The sequence below is a fragment of the Pleurodeles waltl genome, chromosome 11 (genome assembly GCF_031143425.1).
Source record: "Pleurodeles waltl isolate 20211129_DDA chromosome 11, aPleWal1.hap1.20221129, whole genome shotgun sequence".
Lineage (NCBI taxonomy): Eukaryota > Metazoa > Chordata > Amphibia > Caudata > Salamandridae > Pleurodeles > Pleurodeles waltl.
In genome coordinates, this window is record NC_090450.1 from 539777267 (window position 1) to 539804200 (window position 26934).

The 26934-nt window shown below is 43.1% G+C and overlaps 2 protein-coding genes across 3 annotated transcripts in view; one reads left to right on the forward strand and one right to left on the reverse strand.

The window, feature by feature from the left end:
• The window catches only part of BMP1 (bone morphogenetic protein 1), a 405539-nt gene extending 378760 nt beyond the window's left edge, over positions 1–26779 (reverse strand). Inside the window, exon 1 of one of the 2 annotated variants that reach the window (XM_069213962.1) lies at positions 26553–26779. In XM_069213962.1, the coding sequence (XP_069070063.1) occupies positions 26553–26697 (145 nt within the window). In that variant the 5' untranslated portion in view covers positions 26698–26779. The remainder of the gene's footprint in view (positions 1–26552) is intronic. The other variant, XM_069213963.1, reaches the window with a different exon arrangement.
• LOC138265860 (collagen alpha-4(VI) chain-like) overlaps positions 25790–26934 on the forward strand; it is a 946529-nt gene continuing 945384 nt past the window's right edge. The window contains exon 1 of the mRNA XM_069213964.1: positions 25790–25909. The gene's annotated coding sequence lies outside the window, so the exon portion shown is untranslated. The remainder of the gene's footprint in view (positions 25910–26934) is intronic.

Genomic DNA, 26934 nt, shown 5'->3' on the forward strand with positions numbered 1-26934 from the left:
GGGGTGGTGAAAGTGGTATGTCAAATAAAGAGAAGGGATTGGAGGATTTTGTGGTGAAAGTGGTATTCTATTGGAATTAGTATGGCAGATTTAAATAAGGATGCTAAAGGGCAACATTTTCATTTTTGGCTGCAGACAGAAGAAGAAGGTAAATGGAAGTGCTTTAGTTATATGCAGGGCCACTGGAATTATGTGATAGGAAACGACCAAATTATGAGGCAGGGTTGACCAATTTATGTGGCAAGAAAAGTCCAGTTATGAATTTACAACACCAATAGCTCTAAATAAACCAAATACGATACCCATTGCATTGCAAATACTTTTTTTCTGTTGGTGAAAGACTCCTGCAACAAAAATGTTTCATAAAAAGCATGACAAAATAAAACAGGTGTTGATAAAGCCAAAATGTTGGAAGCCACTGCAGGGCATATTGGCTTCGCTAAACTGGCTTGCTTTGCATTCTGGGATTTTTTTTTCTGTTGATCCCACTATAAAATCCATGTTACAAGCTCGAGGATGCAATGGAAAAATGTGGCCCAGATGACCTACTCATGCATGGATTCTCAAAACTAGAAAGCTCTGGCTCACGTGCAGAATAGGTATTATCAGTCGGCCTAGCAACCCCTAATCCACATTCACACCAGGGGTTCACCTTCGGCCTGGTAACCTCTCAAACACACACATACAGCAGGCACAATACCAGGGAGTCATCTTCAGCCTCATAATCTAATACGCAGAGAGCAACCCACAATTTTTTTTGAGTTTACATTCACACCAGGGATGAGCCTTCAGCCTTGTAACGTCACAGGCATAGTATGTAACCAACCAGCCCCGTAATGCAACATTCACACAAAGGGCTCACCACATGCCTCATAACAGAGTCCGGTCAAATTCTGCCAACAGCTGTCTGGCGAAGTTTTTTTTACCAATGGTAAGCTGGCGAACGAGAATTGTTGTCCCCTAGCACAATTTTCTGTGCTACAGGGGCACCCACGGAGATTTTGTCACCACGAATGGTCACAGGCAGTCATGACCATTTGTGGTGAGATGGCTGCCACTCAAATATAAAATATACTTGAGCAGCAGCAAAATCAGCTTGAGCAGTAGAGCCCTCTGGTACGCCACGTGGTGCTGTTTCTGGTGATTTTTCACTGTGGAACGAGCTCCTAGTGCTAAAATTCAGCAAAAGCAGCATGACGAGTTGATTTCCTCCCGTTCACGGAACTCTGTGGAATCTTGCAGAGTTTTCCTGTAACTCAGCAGAATTCAGAAGAGTGAAACTCCACAAGTTACCCCCACCCCTACTCAAACTCACACACACAGTAAGTGACCCATCATCACTATGACCTCACATGCGCAGATCATGCGCACAAAGTACAGACAGTCAGCTCAGTGCATTAATGTGCATAGTGCAGTCTCTCCATCATCCTTGTTGTGACCTGTTTCACACAAAGTTCCCCTCTACTCCTGTTTCACATCGGAGTCACCAGCTCCTTGAGCTGACATGCACAAAAGATACTGAAAATCAGAGGACAGTGAACCAACATGTATAGCAGGCTCCCTATCAGCCTTGTGATCTCTCACTCACAGTAAGGTCTCACATTAAGTGGCATGACCATAGCGGAAGGTATCAAGCTGTCCTCTGGGCTCACATGCACAAGGGTTTAGAAGAAGCCCTTAACTAGTGTACAGTCTCACCATCAGTCTTGGAGTTCACACACACATTTGGGAAATTACCAAACTTATGAATTTGCATGCACTTCAAAGGTTTGTTGTTCTTTTACTCCATTGTACTCACATAAGGAAGCATATGGGCGAACCCCACTGTTCTCAAGTTAACGTGTGTTTTAGAGAGAGGGAAAGAGCGAGATAAATAATAGAAGAGCAGCAATACCATTAGAAGCACTCCCTGGGGGAGGGGGGACTGGGCCTTGTGATCTACCGAAGAACCCAGGTTGAGGTTCGAAGTAATGTGTCCCAGTGTCCCATTAGGAATGATCCGCTGACTAGTTAGTGACATTTGTTCAGCAGCTCTTACCTGAAAATGTTAGTGTTGTGTTGTAGTTGTGTGCTGTTGCAGGCTGCAGAGACTAGAGGTTATCTGTGATGTGGTAGTTTCATTATTTTGATGTAGGATGTCATGTAACTGGGTGCCTAGTTATGGTACTGGGTCAGTGTGGGATGTACTTTCCAGCCATCCCCCCTCCTAGACCCCATTAGCGTAGGGGAATCATTATATGATTTCAGTTTGCTGCAGTGGTAAGGTGCAGAGACTAGTGCAGGTGATTTGGTTTGTGACATTTATGATAAGCATGAGGTTATGGGTTGACATTTGAATGGGTGTAGCACAATCTGATGTGTTGCGGCATGTAATCATGTTGTGTTTCGGGTGAGGTGTGCTGAGGAAAGTGTTGGCTTGTTAAGTGGTTTGTCATGTCATGGATGAAGTGGTGTGGTATAAGAGACTGGCATGGGGATGTGTGGTGTGAGTTAGTGCATGTCATGAGGTGATATAGAGGAGACGGGTGATATGGTGGCTAATGGTATTACGGCATGGTGATGGGGTGGTGCAGTGAATGCAATGCATTTCTTGGGGTCCTGGGGCTCTGAATGTTATTGGGTAGTACCCATGTAGGGTACTCGTTTCCACGCTGGTGTCCCAGTTGCAAATCACTGGAATAATTACATTTATTAACAAGTATAAAGAGTTTTTAAAAGAATTATACACAAAAAAAAAAAAAGAAGGTGCCAGCAATGCCATTTGTAAAAACTGCACACATCCACAGAATTGTTATGCTAGACTCGCCTTCAACAATGAGCCCAGGCATTGCAAATGCTAGTTCATGGTGTCTGGGCTTGGGTCTTCATCTGAACACAGGACACATCGGGTTTAGTAAGGCCCTAGCAATCAAGCACTTAGTCACTGGAGCAGAGGTGCAAGACAAAAGAAACAAAACATAGCAGGTCAGATTTGACATGTCTACCCTTCTGCATCAGTGGCTCTGGAAACACCAATTATGAGACGGCACGTCCAGCCCAAAAAGTCATAAAGCCCAAAAAGTCCAGTCACTCCCACACTTAAAGCAATCATTATGCCAATATCTTCCTGCGCTCTCACTCGCAGCAAGGGCACGACCAACCCCAGTGGCGCACACACAGTGCAGGCACTGACCAGCTGCCACGTCATTACATACTTGTAGCAGGATCTCGCATCAGCCACATGGTCACATGTGTCTGTCGGGAACTCATCACCACCAAGCAATCATTATGTTCCTTTTCAATGCTGGAAAAAGGAATAATCATTTGCTCCAGGTATTTAAGGAGGGAGCCATTAACACGTTTCTCCGCTTGAATAACCTCCCTTCTACTAAAGATGAGAAAATGCCCTGCACTCCCATAGAGGTTTGGTTATAAGAGTCTGACAACGAAAGAGGTGTCTCTGTTGCTGGCAGGCCCTTGGTTGACAGGAGAACAGTCCTGGTTAAGTAAATGCAGTTTAACTGGAAATCACTCAAAAATCTCTCAATTAACAGCCTTTATCATGTTCATATAATTCTATAAAGCACAACTTTTGCTAGGGTGGGTACTTACAGGCAAGGACATATAGATCCAGTTATTAAGTATGTGACTGGCATTAATCAGATTGCAATAGTCGTCAAAGAAGAAAAAGATATTCAAGATTAACAAAAAAACAGCCTTGGGTTTTTTGATAGATAGTGAAGGAGGGTTCCAGAGTTTGGCAACAATCCTCATTGAAGATTTCCTGTACATCAGAAGTTGGAAGTGAACTACAGTGGCACCAGATTTCTTGATGGTAATAGTATGGTGAGAAACATGAGAAGAATATCACGCTTGTCATACGCATTAGTCCATCAACAGTGCACAACTATTTGAAATGAATTCTTTCCATGATGGGTTTCCACTACAATGGCCAAATAAGTGCTCAAATAGGAGATGGCCCAGTGGGTAACATGCTGTCAGTTTTTAGATGACAAAGGATTGTCACTGTGACATTCAAAACACACTGCAATTTTTGCAAAGGGGAAGCTGAAGTCAAACTATTTGCTAAAGTTTCTCTTTGAAAGTGACCCTCATTTAGCTACCTTGAATATGGATGAGACAGTCAAAGAAGTAGGGGGCCTAACGTTATGTGCCCGATTTCTGCAGGCTAGAAAATAAATTAGAGGTGCTTTTGCCACGATCATCTCTTTGAACATTGCTTTTTGAATCATTGTATAATTAATTCAATAGAGTAGAAACCCATCCGAGACAGATGAACCTGTCAATTGTTAATTGTGGAAAACCATGTCAAGTTCAGGGTCAAGAGGATCACACACCAACGGAAGTTCCGGAGCCAGATCAGGTCACGCCACCATAAAGCCAGCTCTAAAATCCCAAACATATACTATCTATCCCAATGCCATCCTCTGGGGAGAATGCATATTCAAAATACCCTCCAGAAGCTGTACATGTTGGTCTGCGACTCTTGAGCAGTTTACCAAAGTCTCTTAAAACTAAATCCATCCACAGAACGATTTCATCCAGTGGAGGACGGTATCCTATTAAATCATATTTAACTGAAAAAAATGAAAAGAAAAACAACATCAGAAAACTAAATCTTCGTAATACATTGGATATGTATTAGGAAAAAAATGAGGGATAGGGTCAGGTTTAGAATGAAGGTGAACATAAAGGACAGGTTCAAATTAAATGTAAAAGCTAGAGTTACGCTACAGATTGAATAAGAATTATAGAAAAGGTTGGGGTTATGGTCCAGTTGGAGTTATGTATAGGATAAGTGTAAACATTAGTGCAAGGGTTGTGGTCAGTGATGGGGTTATGTAAGAGATTAGGTTTCAAATAAGATTAAGGTAACGGTTAGGAATAAACCTTTGGTTAGGATAGGTTTAGCATCAAGGTATCAGTCTAAGGTTGCTTTATGTGAAGGGTATGTCTAGGTTAAAAGTGGGGCTATATTCCTGTATTTCTCCACAAGATATTTTAGAACGCTATAAAAAAAAAGTTCTCCAAAAGAAAGAGTATCACTGAAAATCAACGACATTTTCAATTAAAAAGTTTTGAAAAGTAGTTTTTATTGAAATTACTTTAAACAATAAATATTTTCCTCCAAGAGGGTCATTCTGTGAAATGTACGGAGATTAAATGACAAATCATCTAAGGCGCACACCTTAGCTACTCTCAATTCAGACCTTTTGGGCCTTGGGAGCACCCAAAAGTTGAAACACAAATTCTTCCCATTATGACTCACACCGTTCGCAAGTTATATTAAAAGCTACTGTAATACTTTTCACTTCTCAGGCTCTTGCCCAACCAAAGGTTTTTGGTGCATAATTGTTGCTGTTATTGTGGAGTTATGGATCTCCATTGTTTGTCTCTGTACACTTTATTACGTGCTTATCTTTGCAGAGTTTAGCAAAAAAAAAAAAAAAATACATTTCAAACAGATCAAAACCACTGAATTACGGACTGCATTGCAGTGCCAGTGTGTTGAAAAAGTTAACTAGTAAGCTTTCAATCATCGTTTGCAGTATTTATAAATGAAAAGATAAGAATTCTGCCCAGTTGCTGTTAACATCCACACTTGTTGACAGCAGGGAAGAACTTTCGTCAGCAGCAGGGGACAAGAAGCACTCCTAGTTGACCTCGGGGTTCTTTGTTATGTTAGGCAAATTTATTAAGCGCATGGCGACCCAAAGGTATCCTATCGCCGATTGAGCAACACAGACTATAGGTGGAGGATCCATGGGGTTAGTTCACAAACAGAAAGGGTTTTGAGCTGCTTTCTGAAAATCATTTCATTGTCAGTAGTCCGCACGGAAGGGGGCAGGGTGTTCCAAAGTTTTGTCGCATTGTACCTAAAAGATCTTCCTGTCTTTCTAACCCTCTTCACGGGTGGGACTACTGCTCATAGAGTACTGGATGATCCGAGAGCTCTTCCAGGTTTCTGGGGAACAATCTGCTGTTGGGAAATGGAGGGGCCTTGATCTCGAAGGGCTCTGTGTGAAATGTACAGTGCCTTGAAATTAATTCTCCGTGCGACCCGGAGTCAATGAAGGGCTACCAGGGCCTAGCATGGGACTATTTAGAAGGGTCTTTGCTACCGCGTTTTGCACCACCTCAAGTTTAGCAATCACTTCTTTACCTGCTCCCAAGTAAAGGCAGTTTGCGTAGTCCAGGTGGGAAAGAGTCAACGTCTGGACTACTAGCCTCCTAGAACAAGCATTTGTAATGCAAAGGGTCTTGCATTTCTCTGAGTTAGAGCTATTGGCCGTTGTAAACTCCTAACCAGACTTTTCTTGCCATATTAAATGAGTACTACAGTTCACTCGTAGTGAAACCTATCGGCAAAAGTGCAATTATCTACCTACCAGGCAAAAGTGCAATTAACTATGTAACAGGGTCGATGTCATGCAAAGCGCTCGACTTCTGCCAAGCGAGATCGCGCTGTGAAAAAATTATAAAAAGTAGTCCACAAACCGGACGGAAAACAGCGAGCCTTGTATGTTTTCAGTACTTGGTTGCTGCGCTCCAGGACGGCTAACCACCGGAAAAGTCATGACTAATGCATGCCTTCCACTAATGAAAGCAAGCAGATTTGAAAAGGCACGCCCACGAACCAATGAAAGACAATGACGTGACATGGATGGGGCTCCGAACCCTTTTCTAACTATTAAAGCGTCTCGCAAGCGCATGCTAGGGCAGGCTCAATCCTAAAAAGGGACAATTGGGTGCAGATTTTTCTGCAGCATTCTAAGAATCCTGAAGCAGCAGGCTGAAAGTTTAGTTGCTTGGGTCTCCATAGATATGGATGAGTCAAGTCATACACCTAAACTTTTGACTGCTGTTTAAGGGGCTGTGGGGGGCCTAGACAGTCGGGCCAGCCAAAGAGCTTTCAAGAGTTTACATTGTTCCCTAATATCATCAGCTCAGTTGTGTTTCCTTTGAGTTTGACACAGGACTTGTCCATCCAGCTGACTACCCTCTTGAGGCAAGGCCCGAGAAGGAGCACAGCAAGTTCGCCATATGGCATAAGGGAGAACACCAACTGAGTGTCATCCACATAGGATACTAATGAGATCCCAAAAGGCAATACAATGTTGGCCAAAGGCCACATGTAAAGCCTGAACAACGCAGGATTCAGGGATGACCCCTGTGGGACCCCTGCACCTCAAGGGGAAGATGTCTGAGGCTCATGTATTGTTGAAGACCTGAAAAGATCGATCCCCCAGAAAAGAGATAACCCATTTAAGGACCAGGCCTGGCACTCCTGTATTCCAAACGCTCTTAAAGAGAGTCCTATAATCCACTGTATTGAAGGCAGAGCTTAGGTCTAGGATGATGATGGCTGCGGTACCTTCTAGATCCAGTTTAGTTTTGGCCTCCTCCACAACTGCCAAGAGGGCGGTTTTGATGCTATGATTGGGCCGGAACCCTGTCTGGATGGAATACAGGATATTGTTAGCTTCTATGAAGTTCAAGAAGTGTGAGTTAGCATATTTTTCCAGAACCTTACTCAGTCCCAGGAGTAAAAAGATAGGTTGAAAGTTCAGGGCAGCATGGATTTTTAAAAAATATATATCTTTCACCATTGAATGTTTGCATGCTACGGGTACACTTCCCTTCTCAAAAGAGGTTCGCCATTTTCTGAAAAGACTAGGAGAAGGATGTCAGCTGCTTTTAGGAGACTGTGAGGGGGTGCTGGATCAAGTGGAGAGCCTGATTTGATTTTTCTAACAAGACGAGAAAAATTCTCATGGGAGATGCTCTGTAATTCCATAAGTCCAAGTTCACAGTCTTCCTCCTTACTGCCGGAGGGTTCCTGCTCTAGATCTCCTCCGGTTTCTTGAAATGGCAGGTAAATTGTTGCATTTAACATTAGATAGATCAGTAGGGGGGCCAATTGAGGAGGGCTCTAATAGAGACTGTGATTCCAAACATTTTGTGTGGGAGTTAGCTGCGCCAAAGATTCTCGTTTCAGAATAAGAGGCTTGAGTAGAGTGGATTTCAGAGTGGTAGTGCATCACCCCTTTGCTATATTTTCATTTTGTCCACCTCTCCACATCTTCTATTTTACAATGTTTTTTTTAAGAGTCAATAGGTGGGGGGTATACACGAGGTCAGATTTATCTTTGGATTTCTTGGTTTCGGGAGAAATAGGAATGATCCATTGAAATATCTTGGGGTGAGCATCTTAGGGATCAGAGCTCAGCTCTGGTCTGGTCTGGCTGAACTGAGGACAGAAGTCCATTCCTCTTCATTCATCTTAGACCAGCTGCGGTCCCTCCAGGTGAAAAGTTTAAGGGAAGGGGAATGGCAAGAAGTGGTCAATGAGGATGGAACCAAAAAATGGTCTGACTGAGTAACAGGTGCTGAATCCTGTACTTATAAGCAAGGATGATTAGTAAAAATGTGGTCAAGCAAATTACCCTTTTAATGGGTCGGGCAATGTACCATCTGAATTAACTGAATTGCAGAAAGGTTATGTATGATCCCTCCAGCTTGGGCCTTGGTGGAGTCTTCTAGATGCATATTCAGATCACCTAACACCTTAAAATAGGGTTTGTTTACCACTAAGCAGCCAATCAAGTCTGGGAAAGACTGGAGAAATAGACCAGAGAGACTGCTAAATAAGTGCTCCAGAAAAAGTAAGTGTGTGGGCTAATGAAATGACGAATGTAAAACTTTTGCAGTCCGTCAGCTGTAGGGGTTCGACAACATTTTAGGGAATCCGTAAGTATTATTGCAATTCCCCGCCATTTCTATCTTCCCTATCTCGGTTCTTGGATCCTAGCTCAACACCAGCCTAAGTGGAGCAGGTGTAGTGTGGGAGGGGAAGTCTCAAGAATGTCACCTTTGATAGAGGAAGCGTGCAGAGCCCTCACTTCTCAGGCTCTTGCCCAACCAAAGGTTTTTGGTGCATCATTGTTGCTGTTTGCAGAGTATGTTAACCCTGTAGCGTCACTAGTTGGGCTGCTCATCTGCACTTATCATTGTAACTGGTTAGCCCTCCACAATGGCTTGGCTGGTCAGGTTTGTCACACACTCAGTGGTCTCTTGAGGGCTGATGCTGGCCTGGACATTTGGCCTCTTTTTGCTGAGGGGTGCAGTTGCAGATAGGCCAGGGGCTAGCATGGTACCTTGATCCAGCTTGGCCCCAGCAGGAGATAGAGAGGCACCATGGAGGCTCATGTCCATAGGACACTCACGGGGTTGATGCATAGCTTTAGGGTAATTTTTCATTCATAGTCCTGGCAGGAGGGATCCAGTACCTTTTAGAGGTGGATAATAGTCCAGCTCTGAATGGAAAAAGATCACTGTTTCAATCTCAAAAAAGTGCTCTGGAATGCAGGGCAAGGAGCATTTTTACAGGCACCCACACAGCCACACTAGAAGAAACTGGATTGGTCATAAGCCAAAGAACAGTGTAACAACTTAATTTAAGGGCAAAGGAGTTATGGCAGTGGTGCAGAAGTGAAAGAGCCATAGCTACACAGGGGTTCTAATGGAGAACTACAATAATGCAGGTGTCCGTCGTTCGAGCAGGGATCTCATCCATGTATCATGGGTCTCTCACTACTTGCTCAAGTATAGGGACAAGGTTTTATTAGAGGACAATGCATGGATCTTTAAAAGGGAGAGAGATCAGCTCTTAAACAAGACTACAGGCAACAGGCTGATCTCCCTAAATATACAATAGATGGCCACCAGTCGGGTACCCCTTAAGATACGTAAGGGTAGCATTTCTGGTGGCCCCTACAAAATTACACGCTAGGGCACTGCTGGGAGCACCTCATTGTTGACCTCGTGGAGTTCTCTAGAGTTCAGAGACCTCAAGGTGAAGAATTAAACAGGACAAAGAAAAAAAAATAAGCACAAGGTGGGACAGCTCTGTCCTAGTTTTAGACGTTAGTCATTACACGCAGTTCCTCAGCGAGGCACAACAGCCACTGATGTCACCCCAGGGTGGCCCTTACCTTGCTATAATCTCCAGACTGCCAATTTTTGACATCTTACTTGGAGTCCAAACCAGGGGGTTCCTTTACTCCAGTGATCTCCTCCTCAACTTGTTACATTTTATAAAGTTGCTTTAGCATGCATGACGATGCAGGGAAGACCCTTCCTTGTTCGCTAGTTTCAAGGAGTCCCGTGCAGCTGTGCTCTTGCTGGGTTTAGATGCTTCTGCAGAGACCTCAGTTACTTGCAGGACTGAGTGGTGGGGGTGGGCAGCATGAATGAGATGCGCTATCAGCGGGCTTGCTACACTTAGTTTTCTGGCTGCCCCCTGCACGCAGGTGTGCAAACCAAATAAAATTGCGTTGAAAAACAGATGTTTTGTTACAAAAGTCGGCTTCTCCAGACAAGAATCCGTCCCACTCCCCAAAACTGAAAACGTCTGGATTTCCTTTCATGTTGCCCTAGATCTGACCCACATAAACAGAGGCATTTTATGCACTAGAAATTTAGAAACACGGCTCTTTTTCTTTTTTACCCCAGCAGATATCTTCTCCACAAACATTTCTTCACCTCATAGTCACCCCAGATAAAACTCTGCAGTGCACGGGCTCATATGCAGTCCTCTCTCGCTGCCCAGATATATATAGAGGAACATACTTAATCACTAGTGGATAGCACTATACGTTACAAGTGGCCAGTACAGAGGTAAAATATGCCTCCTGCATACAGCCTGATCAAACGCTTCTACACCTGTTCAATCTATTCTGGTCCTTCTCAGCATGCACATCCCTGCGGTGCCCCAGAGTGTTTACATTTCATGAGCACAGCGGCCTGGAAATTATTGTGAGCCTCATAGCTTGGGCTTCCCCTAAAATAATCTTGGCTATCTCAAAGGGGTCTCAATAACTGGATATCTGAATGGGGGGTTATAAAACCTGGACGGTTATAAAGCCTGGCTGTCCCAGGGAGAAAGAACAAAGCTTCAAACACCCCTGGTTATCTCAGGAGGCCTTCACGCATGGACGTTCATGGGGTGCACAAAGCCTTGACTACTCCTGTGGGATTGGGGGAAAGGGTTACAAAACCTGCGGCACTCAGGGTTAAAGAGCTATGGCAATAGCCCTGGGAACCAAATGCATGGACAAAACTTGTTGGCACAAAAACCTGAACATTTCTTTGGGACAAAAAGCTGCTTGTAAGAGCAGTTGCTCAGCCTAAAGATCTGCTGCCAAGCCTTACATCAAAACAAGAGTCCCTTAGATGAAAGGCATCCTTTTCAAGGAGCACCATAGAGGCAAAAGAGAAGAAAATATGTCCCTGCCCAAAGCTCGAGTACACTCCTATGGGAAAGGGGCATTTATGTTTTTTAGTTATGGGTCATCTCAATCAAAGAAGCCAGAGGGACAGTTTTGGGTGCCCCCAAATTCTCAACTGCCACTTGTGACTTTGCTTTTAGAGAAAAGAGCAAAAAGAACACAATGCCTGTTGGCTCCAGTGGTCTGGACTCCGCCGCCAGCCCAGGGACCAAGTGACGTAGTTAGAGGAGAATGCCTTGATTCCAATACCACTGGAATTTTGATTTCGCCTAAAATGTTTGAAAAAGTGGTCATTTGAAGCCCTGGCCACTACAACAATATTACCATTATCTCCTGCTTTGGCCTTGCTGTTCCTGTGCCGATTGGTGGGTGCCCCCAACCCTGTGCGTACCTCAACACTGGAATTTCTTGACCACAACCCTGCAGGTTTTAAGATATTGGCTGCTCAACACTTGGTACCATCTATTACCCTCTATGACTAGACCGGTGGCTACAGGACTACTTAATCGGGCTCCAGTTTACTCTGCTTCTCACCCAGGGCATCAGAGCTAGAAGCATTCACCATACCGTCATAAGAGAATGCTTTATTTGCTAGGTATTGAATGGGCGCTTCATCCTTTTACTCTGGGTCTGCAGGCTTCCCCAAGAGCTCTTCAAGGTTTTATAGCAGGTGCATCAGAACCATTAAAATTCCTCCAGCAGTAACTGAAACTAAAAAGCACTGCAAATCAAAGATAGGAACCGTAATTATGTGCGATGTCTAATCTTGTAAGTGCCTGTTCTGTAAAAAGTGCATCTTTGCACGGCTGTGATTTTGAACTATTGCTTCGGTTATGTGATTCTTTTAAAAGGATTATTAGTTTGCTCTGTTCTGTCACTGAGCCACTTAGCTGTCTTTGCACACTTCTTTCACGGGATAACATTGGATGTAGGCCCTCATGTTATTTGTTTTGTAGTGCTTACCTCTAATGTTTTTTGGTGTAGGAACTCTGACTTGGTTTGTGTTAGGGGCTTCTAGTTTTCTTTGTCTATGATAATGTTATATGCAGTCTAATTAGTAATTTTCAAAAAGTAAAGCACTGGCTCGACAGTCAATTCTTAACTGCTTTTCAAGGGTATACTGTTTTCTAAGTGTTCAACAACACATGACATTCTTCGGTAATCTGTGGACGACCTGCTCCCAATAGCTAGAGTTAGTAAAATACTTGGTCATTCAGTTTGAGGTCAACAGTGTTGTGGCCCCAGGAAACTAGTGGTTAATGACACTGGTTGTTACAATTGTACCCAGTAACTCCTGAATCCCCAATAACCGTTTTTTTCACAATCCTTGACCATTATTGTGTTGTGGTTGCTGGCAAACGCCTAATGCCAATGGCCGGTCTTAAACTGCCACCTGGTCTCTAACATATTCACTTGCTTGACACCTACTGTGCGCAACTCCACAATACCTTTCCAATGCCTGGGACATCCATTACTGTAGTGGAAGGGATCTTATTGTCGTATCTTGAGGATGTTACCATTTTCTGCCTGACTTGCCTTCTTGCTGAAACTCCTGAAGGGCAAGACTGGTGAGATTGCCATTTGGCTGGACCCTAAACAAATGGAATAAGAGACTTTTGCTGGTGTGGAAAGTTCATACTACGGAACTTTGTCTATGGCTTCAGGACTATAAAGATCAATTGCGTGTTTGGAAACAATGCAGATCCTCACGTAGTACCGCCAATAAATCTGTTGTGTGAAAGTCAACAGCCAAATGTATCAGACACCAACAACGTGGCTGGAAATAATGAGGTAACCCGCCCAACTGGTCTCCACTAGACAATGGTTTTCAAGAACTAAGCAATGGAGGCTACAGACAATCCTCTGTCCCAGAATCAAAATGTTATTGTGAGGCAAGAGTACGTAAAACCAAATGTTTATACCCGGATCTAAGCAGATCTGCCACCTTTGCATCTGGGGAGAAGAAAAGGGAAAATCTATTTTTTTTATTTTAAAGAAATATTTTTATTGGAAGAGTTCACATAACCGTCAAATAATATATTCAGAAAACCAGTTCATCTAAATTAAAGGTGATGTTCAAATTCCATAACTTACATATATAATACAGGGGTGTGGAATTTAATAAAATATTTACTTGTCCATGGGACAGGTTGCTTCTTAAATCTACTTGTCCTGTAATCATCTACTTGTCCCTTAGGTGCCATGTTGTGTGGCAACAAATTATGGCAGCAAACTAATTTTGTAAGAGCTCTGATAATAGCCCCCCTGATTATGCCAGGGCTACTACTATAGAGGGGCTTGAATACCTGCAGCCTCAATCCCCACTATAGCAATTTCTTTATTTTGCCACCTTTCCGCAGATCTACATGCTGGGGTTGGAGGAAGCAATAAGCAATAGTTCCATTGCTGGAATGCCATTGAGTCTGCAAACCTACTAACTGTCACGTTTTAAGGATTTTCACCAGCTCTTCTTTAATTTTTCCCATAAGGAGAAAGGTTGGAAATTTACTCCTGACAATGGCAGAAGTAGAAGTTCTTCCAGGATTGGGAAAAAAGTGGTTAGAGGGAAAGTGAACTTGTAAACGCTCAACAGATTGTCACATGAGCAAATCTGCACATGCACATTTGCTCGTGCTAAAATACAGTTCACAAATATTTTGTAGGAGTAGGATTTCCTGCTCTACTTCTGTAAGTTCTTGTGACTTCAAGTAAGGCACTAATTCAAAGACATATACCATGGGTGCACATTTTTGACTTTCTTTAAGAATTGGGGCCCTAATTAGGTCTGGCGTTAAAGACATTTTATTTTTATTAAACTTCTATTTCTCTATGGGCTGGGTTTAGCGTGAGTGATCGCATTCTGCTCTTCCACAAGGAGCATATTGGCACACAAAGTTTTGTTCAGTGCCAGGAACCACTGTGGCAGTCTGTGGCGTAACGAAACTGGAGGTGGTTCCCCTGCAAAGAACATGGAGGGGGACCCCCTCATTCACCTACTTCCCCCCCAGACTCTCAGCACAGGTGCTGTGCTGAGTGGGCCCTCTGGAGGGGGGCTGTGGGGCCGTTGTTAGGCCACTGGTGGTAATGTGTGCTTTTTGAGACAAACATTTGTTTTTGCCTTTCAACAATGTTTGTTACAATGGTGGGGGCCTGGTAGCTCCCACAACAATAAAGGGTTTCAAAAGCCATGTCAAAACAAGACATGCATTGACGAAACCAAAAGACTCACAAAAATGTTGGACCGGTTGGCTTTGCCAGTGCTTGTTTATTTTCATGCTTTCCATAATCTCATTGAAAATGGTTTCACTGATTTTTCATTAGGAATATTTTTTAGAATTACTAGCATGCATCAACACATTTTACTAAATGACGCTTCACAGAAATAGCACCTAAAATTTTATAGTAGCAAAGTTCTTCTTCCTGAACTCTTGCTTACAAGCTTCAGCAAACATTTGCATCTCATCAGAAAGCATTCTGGTAGCATTATACTAAGCCTCATATTGTTAAACTTTTCAAACGTGTGTACTTTTTTTTTTTTTTTAACTGGAACTACTATCAGTAGTGCAGTGTGACCATAAAACCTTTATTTACAGTGTGCACCCTAATAATGAAGTATTTTCATTAATGAACCATAAATACAAGTTTGAACAGCATCAACATAGGGACACATTACTTCAACTGCAGATAGTTCATTTCTCCATAGACTGGCAGCCAAAGGTTTGTGCTGCAGGGGGTTGGGCCTACTTGTCCTAAGGACAAAATAAACATGAAAACATGTAGCCCTTGACCTCAAACAATATGTCCCAGGCGTTGGGCGACAGGAATTCCACATACCTGATAATAAATAATCTTAAAATGCACATTTTCCAGAATCTCCCCTCGTTTCATTAATGTTGTTCAATTTTGCATCCAAAAACATGGGAGGGCCTAGCTCTATCACCCTATCTATCCATCCAACTACCCCCCATAGTCTCTCAAATTTGTTATATCGATCTTAACGCATATCAATGTTCTAACTCCTTAATTTTTAACATTTTAGACCACCATTGTTGGTATGTCGGGATCACTTCTGAACGCCAATTTTGGGGAATTATGGACCTAGATATTAATGGTATAAAAAGCAATCGTTTTTCTGCAAGGGCACAATATCAACATCAGGAGAGTAGCAAAATCCACTGTCTAGGACTCTACTGACTGTTCTATCCCTAAAATGCAAAAACAATACTCCTGGATCTCTGCCAAAAAATTATTTATTTTGGAACAGTCCCAAATAATATGGGTCCAATTACACTACCCACGCAGAACCTAAAACACCCTTCTGGTAGCTGGGGGTTAGTTTTGGGCTAAAACAGTATTGGGGTTCTATAAATTAGCCATTTTGCATAAAATTGCATTTGACGGAAATTTGCTCCTTTTATTAAAGAGAAGCTAAACACATTTATCTTATTCCAGGTCTCTACTGTAATCTGGGGACCTTCCTTAGACTGCAACTTATCCCAGGCCTTCGGATATGCCTCATTGGCCTTCTTTTGTCCAAAAATAGAGACTCAGCAACTAATAGATCTTCAGATTTTGGTTTCAATCAAACCTTCCACCAGATCCAAACTTTTTTTTTAAATGCCTTATTGATTGCTTCTACTTCGAAGTATCGGGGTTAAGAAAATCCAAAATACTGGAATACCCATGGCTCTCCTCTCTAACAAACGGCATTCTTATGTAATAGGGGTCGATCCCCTGTGTAACTATCTGCCAGGTCAGTAGCCCCATTGATGACAGGAATATCATAATGTGTAGACAGTTGTTCTTCACGTTTAGAAGCCACTGAAAAATCTTATATCTAAACTTTTTAGGTGATGCGATAAGGTGCAAAAATATCATTGATCTCATACTTGTGAGAAATTAGGTTAAGAAAAAATTATCCATCCAATTCAATCCTGGGGTCTTAAAAAACATATGAACCATGTGCAAAATTAGCAAAATAATATTCTCTAAGATCAGGCAAAGCAAGGCCCCCTTCTTTCACTAACCTGTACAATGTATTTATCACGATATAGGCGTTTTACTGGCCCAGATAAAGGCAGAAAATATTCCTACCAATTCCTTGAAGAACTTAATCTGGAGGGCACATGGAATAGCAGCAAACAAAAAGTTTCACGAGGGTAAAATTTACATTTGAATCAAAAGCAACCCATCCCACTTTATTTGCAGATGATAATATGTTGATCTCCAAGACAATAAGCGGACTGCAGAAATTTCTAATTAGCTTTGACAAGTTTTGTTTTGCTCCTGGCCTGGAGATCAGCACACCCAAAACTAAATAATGACGTTCAACCCTCACAAATCATTTCAAGGGAACATTGCCTTGGGAGGAATTCCTCTTGAGCTGGTGAATTCTTTAATTATCTAGGAGTGATGACCTTGGGAAGTATGACATGGAAACAACGCATTACCAAGCCGGCCGTTACACTAAAACGGATCTCGGGTGCTTTAGTTAAGGGACACTCCTCCTCTCACATCAAAAACAATTCAACTGGCCCTCCAAATTTACAAGGCTAAGGAGGCCTCGAGATCTGCCCTTTATGGTGCCCAATTGTGAGTGTTCTCTAATTTCAAGGAGTTATCCAGAGTCGAAAACAAATGTGTGAGGGACTTAGTTTCTCTCCCACAGAGTACCCTGCTGTATCCACTTTTCATGGACTTGGGTATCAAGGGTTGGCCCGCAAAACAAGACTGTGTCCACTCTTGTTCTGGAGTTGGCTATGGACCACTCCTGAGTTAGCTAATTACGTAGGAGCCCTCCAGGATGTGCTAAAAGCCAACTGCGTTGGTAAAGTTCCCTGGCTCAGGAGCAATAAAGACATGTTGTATTCTCTTGGGGTGACTGAGCTGTGGGATCACCCAGAGGTTTCTCTTTTTCCATCTAAGAATGATTTGAAACAGCATTATTGGACGGCTGTTGCCACTAATGAATTACGAAGTTCAGCCTGTTCCAAGTTATCTTGTGACTTATATTGATTTTACATGTGAGAGCAGATACAAGGTGTTTTGGGACCAGGTCTTGGTAACCAAGGACAGGAAACATTTTTGTCAGTTTCCAGTGGGTGTTTTACCGCTAACACTGTTTATTTCCAGATGGTGAAGCGGGGGGGGGGAAATCAACTGCATGTCCAGCTTGTAATTTTCATAATGAGAGTCGTTCCCACATTTTCTTTGTATGCCCAGCTTATGTATCTCCCCATATGACGTGGCTAGCTCCAGCATGCAGATTCTTAGGTGTCCGTATCCACACAATTGCTCTTCACATTCTTAGGATGAATACTAGACTAGACCTAGTTAATTCTGTCGCCAAGTTTCTTGGCACCATGTGGATTCTTAGGAGAAAAGTTCTCTCATTACAAAAAGCATGAAGTCCCTGGTTTAGTTTAATTGTTGTATGTTGATTATTTATGTACTGTATTTTTATAATGATTTTAAGTAATGTCATTAATTGCACTTTCCACAGATGTACCCAATTACATGGTGTGCAATTTAGTTGCAGGCTATATATTCATGCTCCTAGCAATCATTTATGTTTTATTGCCTAAACTGGATTGTCACATTTATATTTATTTTTCTGTTTGTACTTTTATGGCCCTGGAGGCCGATTTTTTTTATTTTTATTTTTTTAAACAATCGAATGAGGTAGGTTAATCAGTTTTGCAAAGAGTGCCTTGACCTTGCTAATCATATGGGAGTAATTCAGTACATAGAGATAATTTATATTCTCTGTGACATATACTCCTAGATATTTTTTAGGCCTCTGATTAACTAAGGGGTGAAGTTCTACAAGTAGAGTATTGAGTGTACAATTACATAATAAGATTTCCATTTTCAGCTTATTGATCTTATACCCGCCCAGTGCTTGATACTCTTGAAATATTTTAAAAACCCTCTTTTGATTCTCTATATCTGGTTTTAAAAATAGAGCTATATCGTCAGCATATGATTTGATGTTAGTCATGCCAATTATTGGTGGTGCTCTTCATATCTGTCCGCACCGCTATAGCTAATAGGCTGTATAAAAAGGGCAAAAGGTACGGGTGACAAGGGACATCCTGGCCTCGTTCCCCTAGTAACCTTACAGAAACCAATATTGCGAGAGTTAGTAATTATTTGTGCTATTGCCCTTTTATACAGTCTAGATATGATCTGAATAAATCTCGTAGGGAATCCAAATTCCCTAACAATAACGAAGAGGCTTTCCCATCACAATAGACCAAATGCCTTTTTTGCATCCAAAAACACAGAACTTGAGCGGGGACTCTTTTTTGTTAAGGGCTTCATTTGGTAAATTTGCATTGGAGAATAACTGTATACCGGAGACAAAGCTGCACTGATCCAGATGAATAATAGAGCCTAGAAATCTACTCATACTTTTGGCAAACAGTTTTGCAGTTATCTTATACTTGACATTTAAAAGGTCTATGCATGTTCTTTATTCTTATCCTTTTTCAAGAAGCTGACGCCTATTGCAGTCTGAAATGATGCCGGAACCTCACCTCCTTTGATAATATAGTTAACAGGTTTTAAAAGCTCTGGATTTAAAATCTGTGCAAATTTCTTATAAAACCCAGCTGATAGGCCATCTTCACCACAGGCCTTCCCATTAGCCAAGGATTCCACAGACTCCTCGATTTCCTCAAGAGAGATTTTAGCTTCTAAAGCTTGAGTTTGACTTGATCGCAGCTTTGGAATGGGAAGCAGGTTCAAAAAGCACTGGAGTTCAAAAATATCAACCTACTGTTGAACACTATAAATCGCTTCATAATGTTGAAGGAATCTTTACTGATTCTGAACAGGATCTTTCAATATGAGTTTTAGTTTCTGCATTGAAGAGAGATGTAAACCGGTTATGTGCCTGGCATTCTCAAATCTGCCAGGCTAAGAATTTGCCTGCATGTTCACTTTCCTCATAAATCTTTTGAAGATAGGTGGCATTAGTGATATACCCTAGCTCATAATAGTAATCTTGCATGTGCGCTTGCGCCTGTCAAAATTTTGAAGGTATTCCAAGCTTGCCTGATGAAACTGTGATTCTAGCCCCATCTTGCATTCTAATAAACGTTTTCTCTAGAAGTTATGCAGCCGCAAATAGTTACCGTATATGCATCCCAGATATTTTCCATCCTGGCCGTTTTAACATTCACCTTAAAGTAGTTTATAATCTCACTTTTTAGCTCCTTACACCATCCTTCATCTTCCCGGTTTACTTTATTAACAGACCATTTGCCTCTGGGCCTTTTTATCTTAACCCTGAGACTTCCATCTTGATCAAAGAATGATCTGAAAAACTATTTGGGACGTGTACGTAACTACTTAGTTTCAGCTCATGCTAAGAAAGGAAAACAATCTAATCTTGCGGCTAAATTGTGTCTCCTGGAAAAGCAGGAGTATTCCCACCTGTCTGAATATTTTTCTCACCATAGATCCACCAGACTCAAACTTTTCATACAGTCTGACATAACTAGCCATCTGTGGTTTATTCTGATGTAGAATCTAGCTCTGGGATTAAAAGGAAATAAAGATCTACCTCCCCCTATAGTCACGGCCAGAGATAGTTACCAACAGCTGGTAGAGCTCGACCACTGGGGCTGGGTCATCTGAAATTGGGGCATAAAGTGTAGCCATAGGTGATCTAGATTTTAAGTAAACCGCTAATGAGAGCCCGCCTGCCATCCTTATCCGTTTCGGAAAAAGTAACTTGAAACTGGAAATATCTGTTTATGTATTTTGCCACCCACCCATGGGCGGCACTCACACTCTAAATACACTGATGAACTGCCCATTGCTTAAACATTTTATATTTGTCCCCTTTTCTCACAAAAGTGTGTCTCCTTGCATGACCACAATATCTGATGTGTGCCCTTTAACACAGTCCTCATTTGTCAGAGCTTTTGCATTCATTATCTAGGCCATTGGCGTTAAACGAAACAATTAGGAAACCTTCTTTATGTACCTTCATCCAAGTACATTCAGGTCTTCCAAGAGGGAAGAAAACTATTTTAACAATAGTCAGCTTACGATACTGAGAACAAAAAGTGCAGTGTGCGAATGTACATTGCTTTGGTTGCTTCACCACCCCATTGCATTAATCCACACAAAGTGCTGGATTGCTTTCATAACAACTCCAAAGTGTCCTTGGATACAAACGTGCAACATGCTTAGGGATGCACATCCTAATACTAAAGATAGTGGGAAAACATACTAAGAATAATAAAATACCTATCCTACCAAGGACTAAAGTGCATTGCCAAAATAAATATAAACTTATTCCTACATGTTACAAACAATTAGCCCCATAAACAAAGTGCCTAATCGCATATTTTAGTATCTGGATGGGCCCCCACCTCACTTTAGGTGAGAAAGTGCACTGCACTTGAAGTAATATGCAGTCATCAATAGCCACAGAATTTTTTCCCCAAAGAAGGAAAAGCAATTCTAAATCTATCAGAACTTCAAATGCATAGTTAAATAAGACAACAGATCCAGTGCTTTCACAGAATTACAGCACCCTATGCGGACCCTGCACATGCCACCTCATTGATGCATCTTTATTGCATCACCCTGATTTTAAAGTGCTTAGATATTTTAGCTTCATTAGACAAAACTAAAAGCATACCTCCACTAGTCCTTCCTGCATTAATTGTGACATTTCCAATTGCCTTAACCAACATCCAACAGCAAGAAATCGGTTGGGAACTCTTGCATTTATTTTGTCACTGCAAAAAAACCTAAGCCTACCCCCCCACCTCCTTCCAATCACCACCCCACCGCTAAGAACCTACCCTGTGGACCACCTGGTGAGAAAATTGTCCATGTATCCTACCTCTCATCCCAAAACTCCCTGGGTGCCATGACACTGCACCCGATCACACTCATGGCTCGGGAGTCCTCTGGAATCCCCCGCCCCCAGAAAGCACACCCAGACATTTCAGCAAGACTTAGGTACTCACACTCTCAACATTTCTTAACTCCATACCCTTCATTCCAAACATTTATCACCTTTACCCAATGCCACTACTTCAGGAAGAACAATCATCATGAGTTATTATACACATCTACTGTCCCAAGATGGGAGAAATGCCCAATTATTATTAATATATATATATATATATATATATATATATATATATACATACACACACATATACACACACATAGTTAAATTAGGAGCTCAATTAGATAAATTCTGGAGAAGCTCCTGGCCTTCCCAATGTCAGAAAAGAGATTAAATTGACCATTCCGAAGACTGTAAGCCTAGCCTGTTGGAATATAAATACCTGAGCTCCTCTGGCTTTAAAAGAGTCAATCATACTGACAAAGTCTCTCCGTACCGTGATTGCGGACATATCTGAACATTTTTTTAAACTGAGGCACCTCTGAGGTTGAAAAAGTTCTTTTTTCTATGGCTTTAGACAGGATGCAATCTTTGGCTTGATAGTCTGCGAAGTTTACCAAAATTGTTCGAGGGCATTTGCCGTTAGTAGGGTGCTGAGCTGTCCCCCTGTGAGCCCTAGCAATAGTCAAATCATCTGCCAACTCCAGCATTGCCTTCTTCAACACAACATTCACCCATTTAGGTGGTCTGCTGACCCTCGCCCCCCTCCAGTACACCTATAATTCGAAGATTTGATTGCCTATTGTAATTCCTAGGTCTTGCAACTTTTCTTCGAAAAGACGTCTATTCTTTTCCACCTGGTATCTTCTTGCTGCATGGACACAACCTTATCCTCTAGATCTGAGATTCTGCCTTCTGCCCCCTTCAGTCTTCCCGGGACCAGGGCCATGCCCTCCTCAATCGTTGCCAGACACTCATGAAGAGCTGCAGTCTCCTGTGTCTTTGCTGTTTTCTAATCTCAGTTAGAATGATTTCAAGCATACTTTTAATAGACAACTCAGAACCACCCTCAATGTCTCCCAGCACCTGCTGCAAAATATGGCTTTTGGTTGTAGCCTCACGCTTTGATACTGTTTGAATTACTTCATCATTAGAGTTGATTGCCTGAGGTGCGGCTACCATGAGGAATGCCTGTTGAGGGAAAAGAACCAGTCATCAATTGCTTGAGGCACTACTGCAGCATCCGTCTGCGTAATACCATTCACTTGTTTGGAGAACAGAGGGTATTGCTTAGGACCAGTTGAGCTTGAAGCAGCTTCCATTATGTTTGCGATAATTCCATTTCCCAGCACATAGTTATTAACTGATCCCTCTCGGCTTGATGGGGAGTCCATGAGCTGGAGATCTGAAGAATCCCCCTCACTCTCAATTTCAGACCCTTTTTCTCTCCCTATTTGATTGATAGGAGTCCCAACCTTTTTTGCCTTGAGGAGCTTTCTTACGTTGATTTCCATCCTTTGTTGTGGCTCACCCAATCAATGGCAGCTTTGACTTGGGCTCCTTTGTGCTTCAATTTCTGAACTGGGATAGATTGGCTAAATGCTGCAGCAGTAGAATTTGCCATTTTCGTTGAACTGTTCGCATACTGCAGCAAGTTGATTCTCCTGACTAGCTCGGAGTATTGAGGTGCCAATTCTACCAGTACTTAGACTGTTAATTGTAAAGGGCTTATATATTGCAGCTATAAAGTCCTCATTTGACAGAGGGAGACAGGCGAGCGACTGCCTTTTTAGCGCTGGACCCTTAGCTGGTGATTGACAGCAAAACTGTAACCACAGGGCTGCTTCACTGACTCATGCAGCATCAGGCATCGGATTCCACCCTGCCCTCTTTTTTCATACTGCATTTACAGCAAAGTTGCAGTGCTCCACTTAGTGCAGTGTGCTGTTGAATAAGGTCCGCTTGCTTCCTCAAGCCGCAATCTACCCGGGGGATGAGTCCAGCCCACCCTCACCCCTGTGGTCCTGGAGTTTACGTCTTGTCACATCTCCTCCCTTCATCCGTAGCTTGAAGAGGGGGGCTCCCTGCACTTCTGACCTGCGCCCTCTCCCGCAGACAGAAGGAGCCAGAATCGCCCTGTTAGCTGCCACCACGCCACCTGTCTCAGTCGTCACCATTGCAGCCAACTCCAAAGCATGCCTTGCAGTGCTCCCTCACCGTTTGCGGCCCATCTGGATGTGCTTTTGGGGGAGGGGCCAGACAGGTGCGCTAGCCACAGAACGTGCAGGTTGTGTCTGCCTCCATTCCCCCCCAAGCTAGGAGAGGAACAGGGAGAATCTCGAAGTCAGTGTACCTTGACATGTTTTTATATTAGATATTCATAATGTGCATGAGACTGGGGCTACATTCTATGTTTTTTCTTTGGCTGTGTGAGCTGAAGCAAATTGTGAGTGGGCCACCGCACTGAGACAGATCATGCTGAATATGTAGACATAAGGACCAGATTCAGCTTGCCATCTCACAGGCACTTCTGCCAACAGCTCACTCTTTGTTTCTGGATTCTGGGACATTCTCTCACCTGCCAGCATTAATGGTGGAGTGAATGACGAGTGGAGCACGACCTGGCTGCTGTCCCAAACCGAATGTGCTCTGCACACTTGCATGCACTTAGGACTAGACTTTCTCTATTCTCAGGCCCAAAGTTTATGATTCAGTTATCAACACACTGAAAGGCAGTGCCTGACAGACGTAACATTAAGGGAGGGAGACCCTGTCAACACTGTAAATAGGTGGCACAACTAGGTTGTTGCACATAGCGGCTTACCAGTCTGTGTTCTACATATATTTACACTGGCGGGACTGGGCTTTACCTACTCTGTGTTCACAAGTTGGTGATGCAGTTATTTTACAAATAACAGATAGGGTCCGACATCCATGGCAGAAGTGGGTGAGACACTGGCAGGCTCTTGTGTGCTTTAGCTCTTGGCAGTGGCTGATCTGTTTGCCACATACTGGACCTAGCAGAGAGAGTTCTTCGTTCTGATTTGACATCAGAGCCGCTACCTCACATAACCTCAATTATGAGCAGTACTTCGTGCAACCTGCTCTGGAATCACATTAACTGCATCTTAAGCCTATGCGCGTGTCTAATGGAAACAGTACAATCTGGAGGACAAAGGAAAGTGACCATGGTACCACATGATGGAAAGAACAGTTTCTGCACAAGGGTGCAGTTTAGTTTGAATTCCTTCACATTAGCCGTCTGGGATGTACCATGCCCTGAAAGGAAAAAAAATGCCCAGGCCTTGGAGTTCTTTCTGAAGATGAGTAAACTGACAAATTTAACATAACCAACCAAGAAGAGCAGAAGGGTTATAATTTTGTGGCACTTCTGCCCAAATAATCTTCAGCATTTTGGAACTAAGCCATGGAGAAATCAAAGACTTTAAATTAACTGTTTTACCAGTTATGTCAGTGAGGTCTCCAGAACTTCACTGCTTTAATTAAAATAATCAACTTCGCTGAACTTATATTGACTACTGCTCTGACTCGTTTTCCAGAATCGCTTTGTTTTACTGTGAAAAAAAGATTCTGCATTATTACAACTTTGGAGTCTACGTATTTCCCATGGGTCCCAGAAATTAACTATTCCTCCATGGGGTTTACTTGTTTACGTTCCCGTTTGGGTGAGGACAATTAAAATGTTAATCAGTCCATGTTATAGAAACTTACCACATTCTCTGGATCAATAAAACAGGATTTTTTTTTAGCACAGCTAATCACCAGCAAGGGTATCCAGGCACTGAGAACACAGCTGTTAAGGGGTTCAGTTGAACAGCCAGGTGACACAAAGGCTGTTATAGATATCAGCCTGTCTAGTCGAGGTTCTAGCACCTGCACTTCATGGAGAGTTCTGCCCCCGTCTCATCTCTCAAGAGGGTCCCTCGTCAATCCAAGGCCTCTGGTGGTTTGTAAGTGATATTTGTAGTGGTCCTCAAGATTTGAAGAGGTGTACCCTTCTCTATGTTCACCACTTGCATCGGTTGCCTTAACTGTGTGTGGACATGGCCTGGTAACAGCGTGGATAGGTGTTGCCAATGCTGTGGTTAGTAATTTCTCTTTTGACTATCCTGGGCTGGTGCTGACACATCCACAACACTCAGTGTTTTTTTTTTTTTGCTGATAACAGGGCTTTAAATGGGAAGGTACTGACCTGTATCGAGTACCTGCACTTCTTTTATAGGGAAGCGAGAGTATTTACTATTCTCATCACTGTTGCAATACATTTGATGGGAGACTACCGGCACTTCTGAGTAGCAAAGAGATGCTCTAAAGAGTGAGAATCTGCACTTTTATAAGTCAATTTAAAGCACTGGCCAGTACCATAACGAACTTTTTCAGCCAGTGCTAATATTACAGTGGGCAGCCATGGGTAGAAAGCTGCCTTCAATCTAGCTAACTCTGGGACGGTCCTTGAAAGGTCTTAGTGGTCAGAAACGGAACATTCCTGGTGGCGATGTGTCAGAGATACTGCTGTTGCGGAGGGTGATGACGTCAACGCTAGACGCCACTGGCCAGTCTTGCTAACGTCATCATCGCCCACTTTGGAAAAGAGACCCAGGAGAGATGCACATCTGGATTTTTAATTTCACAGTGAACGATGGTTTGGAGGAGGGGGCTAGAAGATCCGATCTCTTTACGTCAGAAATGCGGGCAGGCGATGAGCCACCGGTTCTCAGAAGTTAGTAATGTCAATTCCTCCCAAACGTTATTTAGCATCAGACCCGTGCGGCTAAGACCGGGCTATATATTTTGGAAATCTTAGGTTTCATTATAAACTTCGTAAATGAAAGGGAGTTGGTGAGGGTGCATTTTCTTTTCTGTGATTCATCTTTACAGACACCCGCTCCACTCCACCACCCGTGCCGTCCTCCCCCAATGCATTAATTGAGACGGCGTGTGAAAAAGCACCCTTGTTTACAAACAATCTGCTTTGAGACATCCCCTTCACTGTTAACTTTTCCACAACTCGCCTCCCACCCCTTCAGAAACCCCACCGGCTCTTTCACCCTAATTACACCACCTCCGCTGCAATTCTGCCAACCAGGCACCTCAGGAGTGTGGGACCCCACCCCCCGCTATGATCCTCTTGCAAATTAACAGTCACTACCGGGGGGGCGAATGGGAAGACAGACCCCCCCCCCCCCGCCAACACACACACACAAATCAATATATAACTACAAACACATGGTGAGAGGCTTTGCTTTTCTTCCTCGCCTTACAGAAACTTTATCTTTGAGTTTTGAACAGTGGAAGTCTCAGGGGAGGGGTCGAGCGTAGGGTAGATGAGGTCGAGGAGGAAGACTGCTTGAAAGCGGACTCACCGGCTTTGCAGGGGTCCTTGTAATCGATGGGGTCCTCGACATCCTCGTCGTCCAGGTCATAGGCGAGGTCGTCCATGACCTCCAAGGCAGGGACCATCAGGGGCAGCAGCAGGAGTAGCAACGCGTGGCGCCCCCGGCCCCCCATGGTCCAGCTCCAAGTCAGCGCAGCACCGAAGAGGTGGCACTTTCTCTCTCTCGCTCTCTTTCTTTCTCTGGGATTTTTTTTTTTTTGGGAGAAATGAGATGTGGAAGAGGCGGGATTAGCGGAGGGAGCTCAGCCCACTCTCCCAAGGCCATCCCTGGGAGGGCTGCCAAGCAGAAGAGGTGGGGAGAGGTAAACGTTCGTAGAGGGGGGTGTCTCTCTCTTTTTCTGGATGCTCTT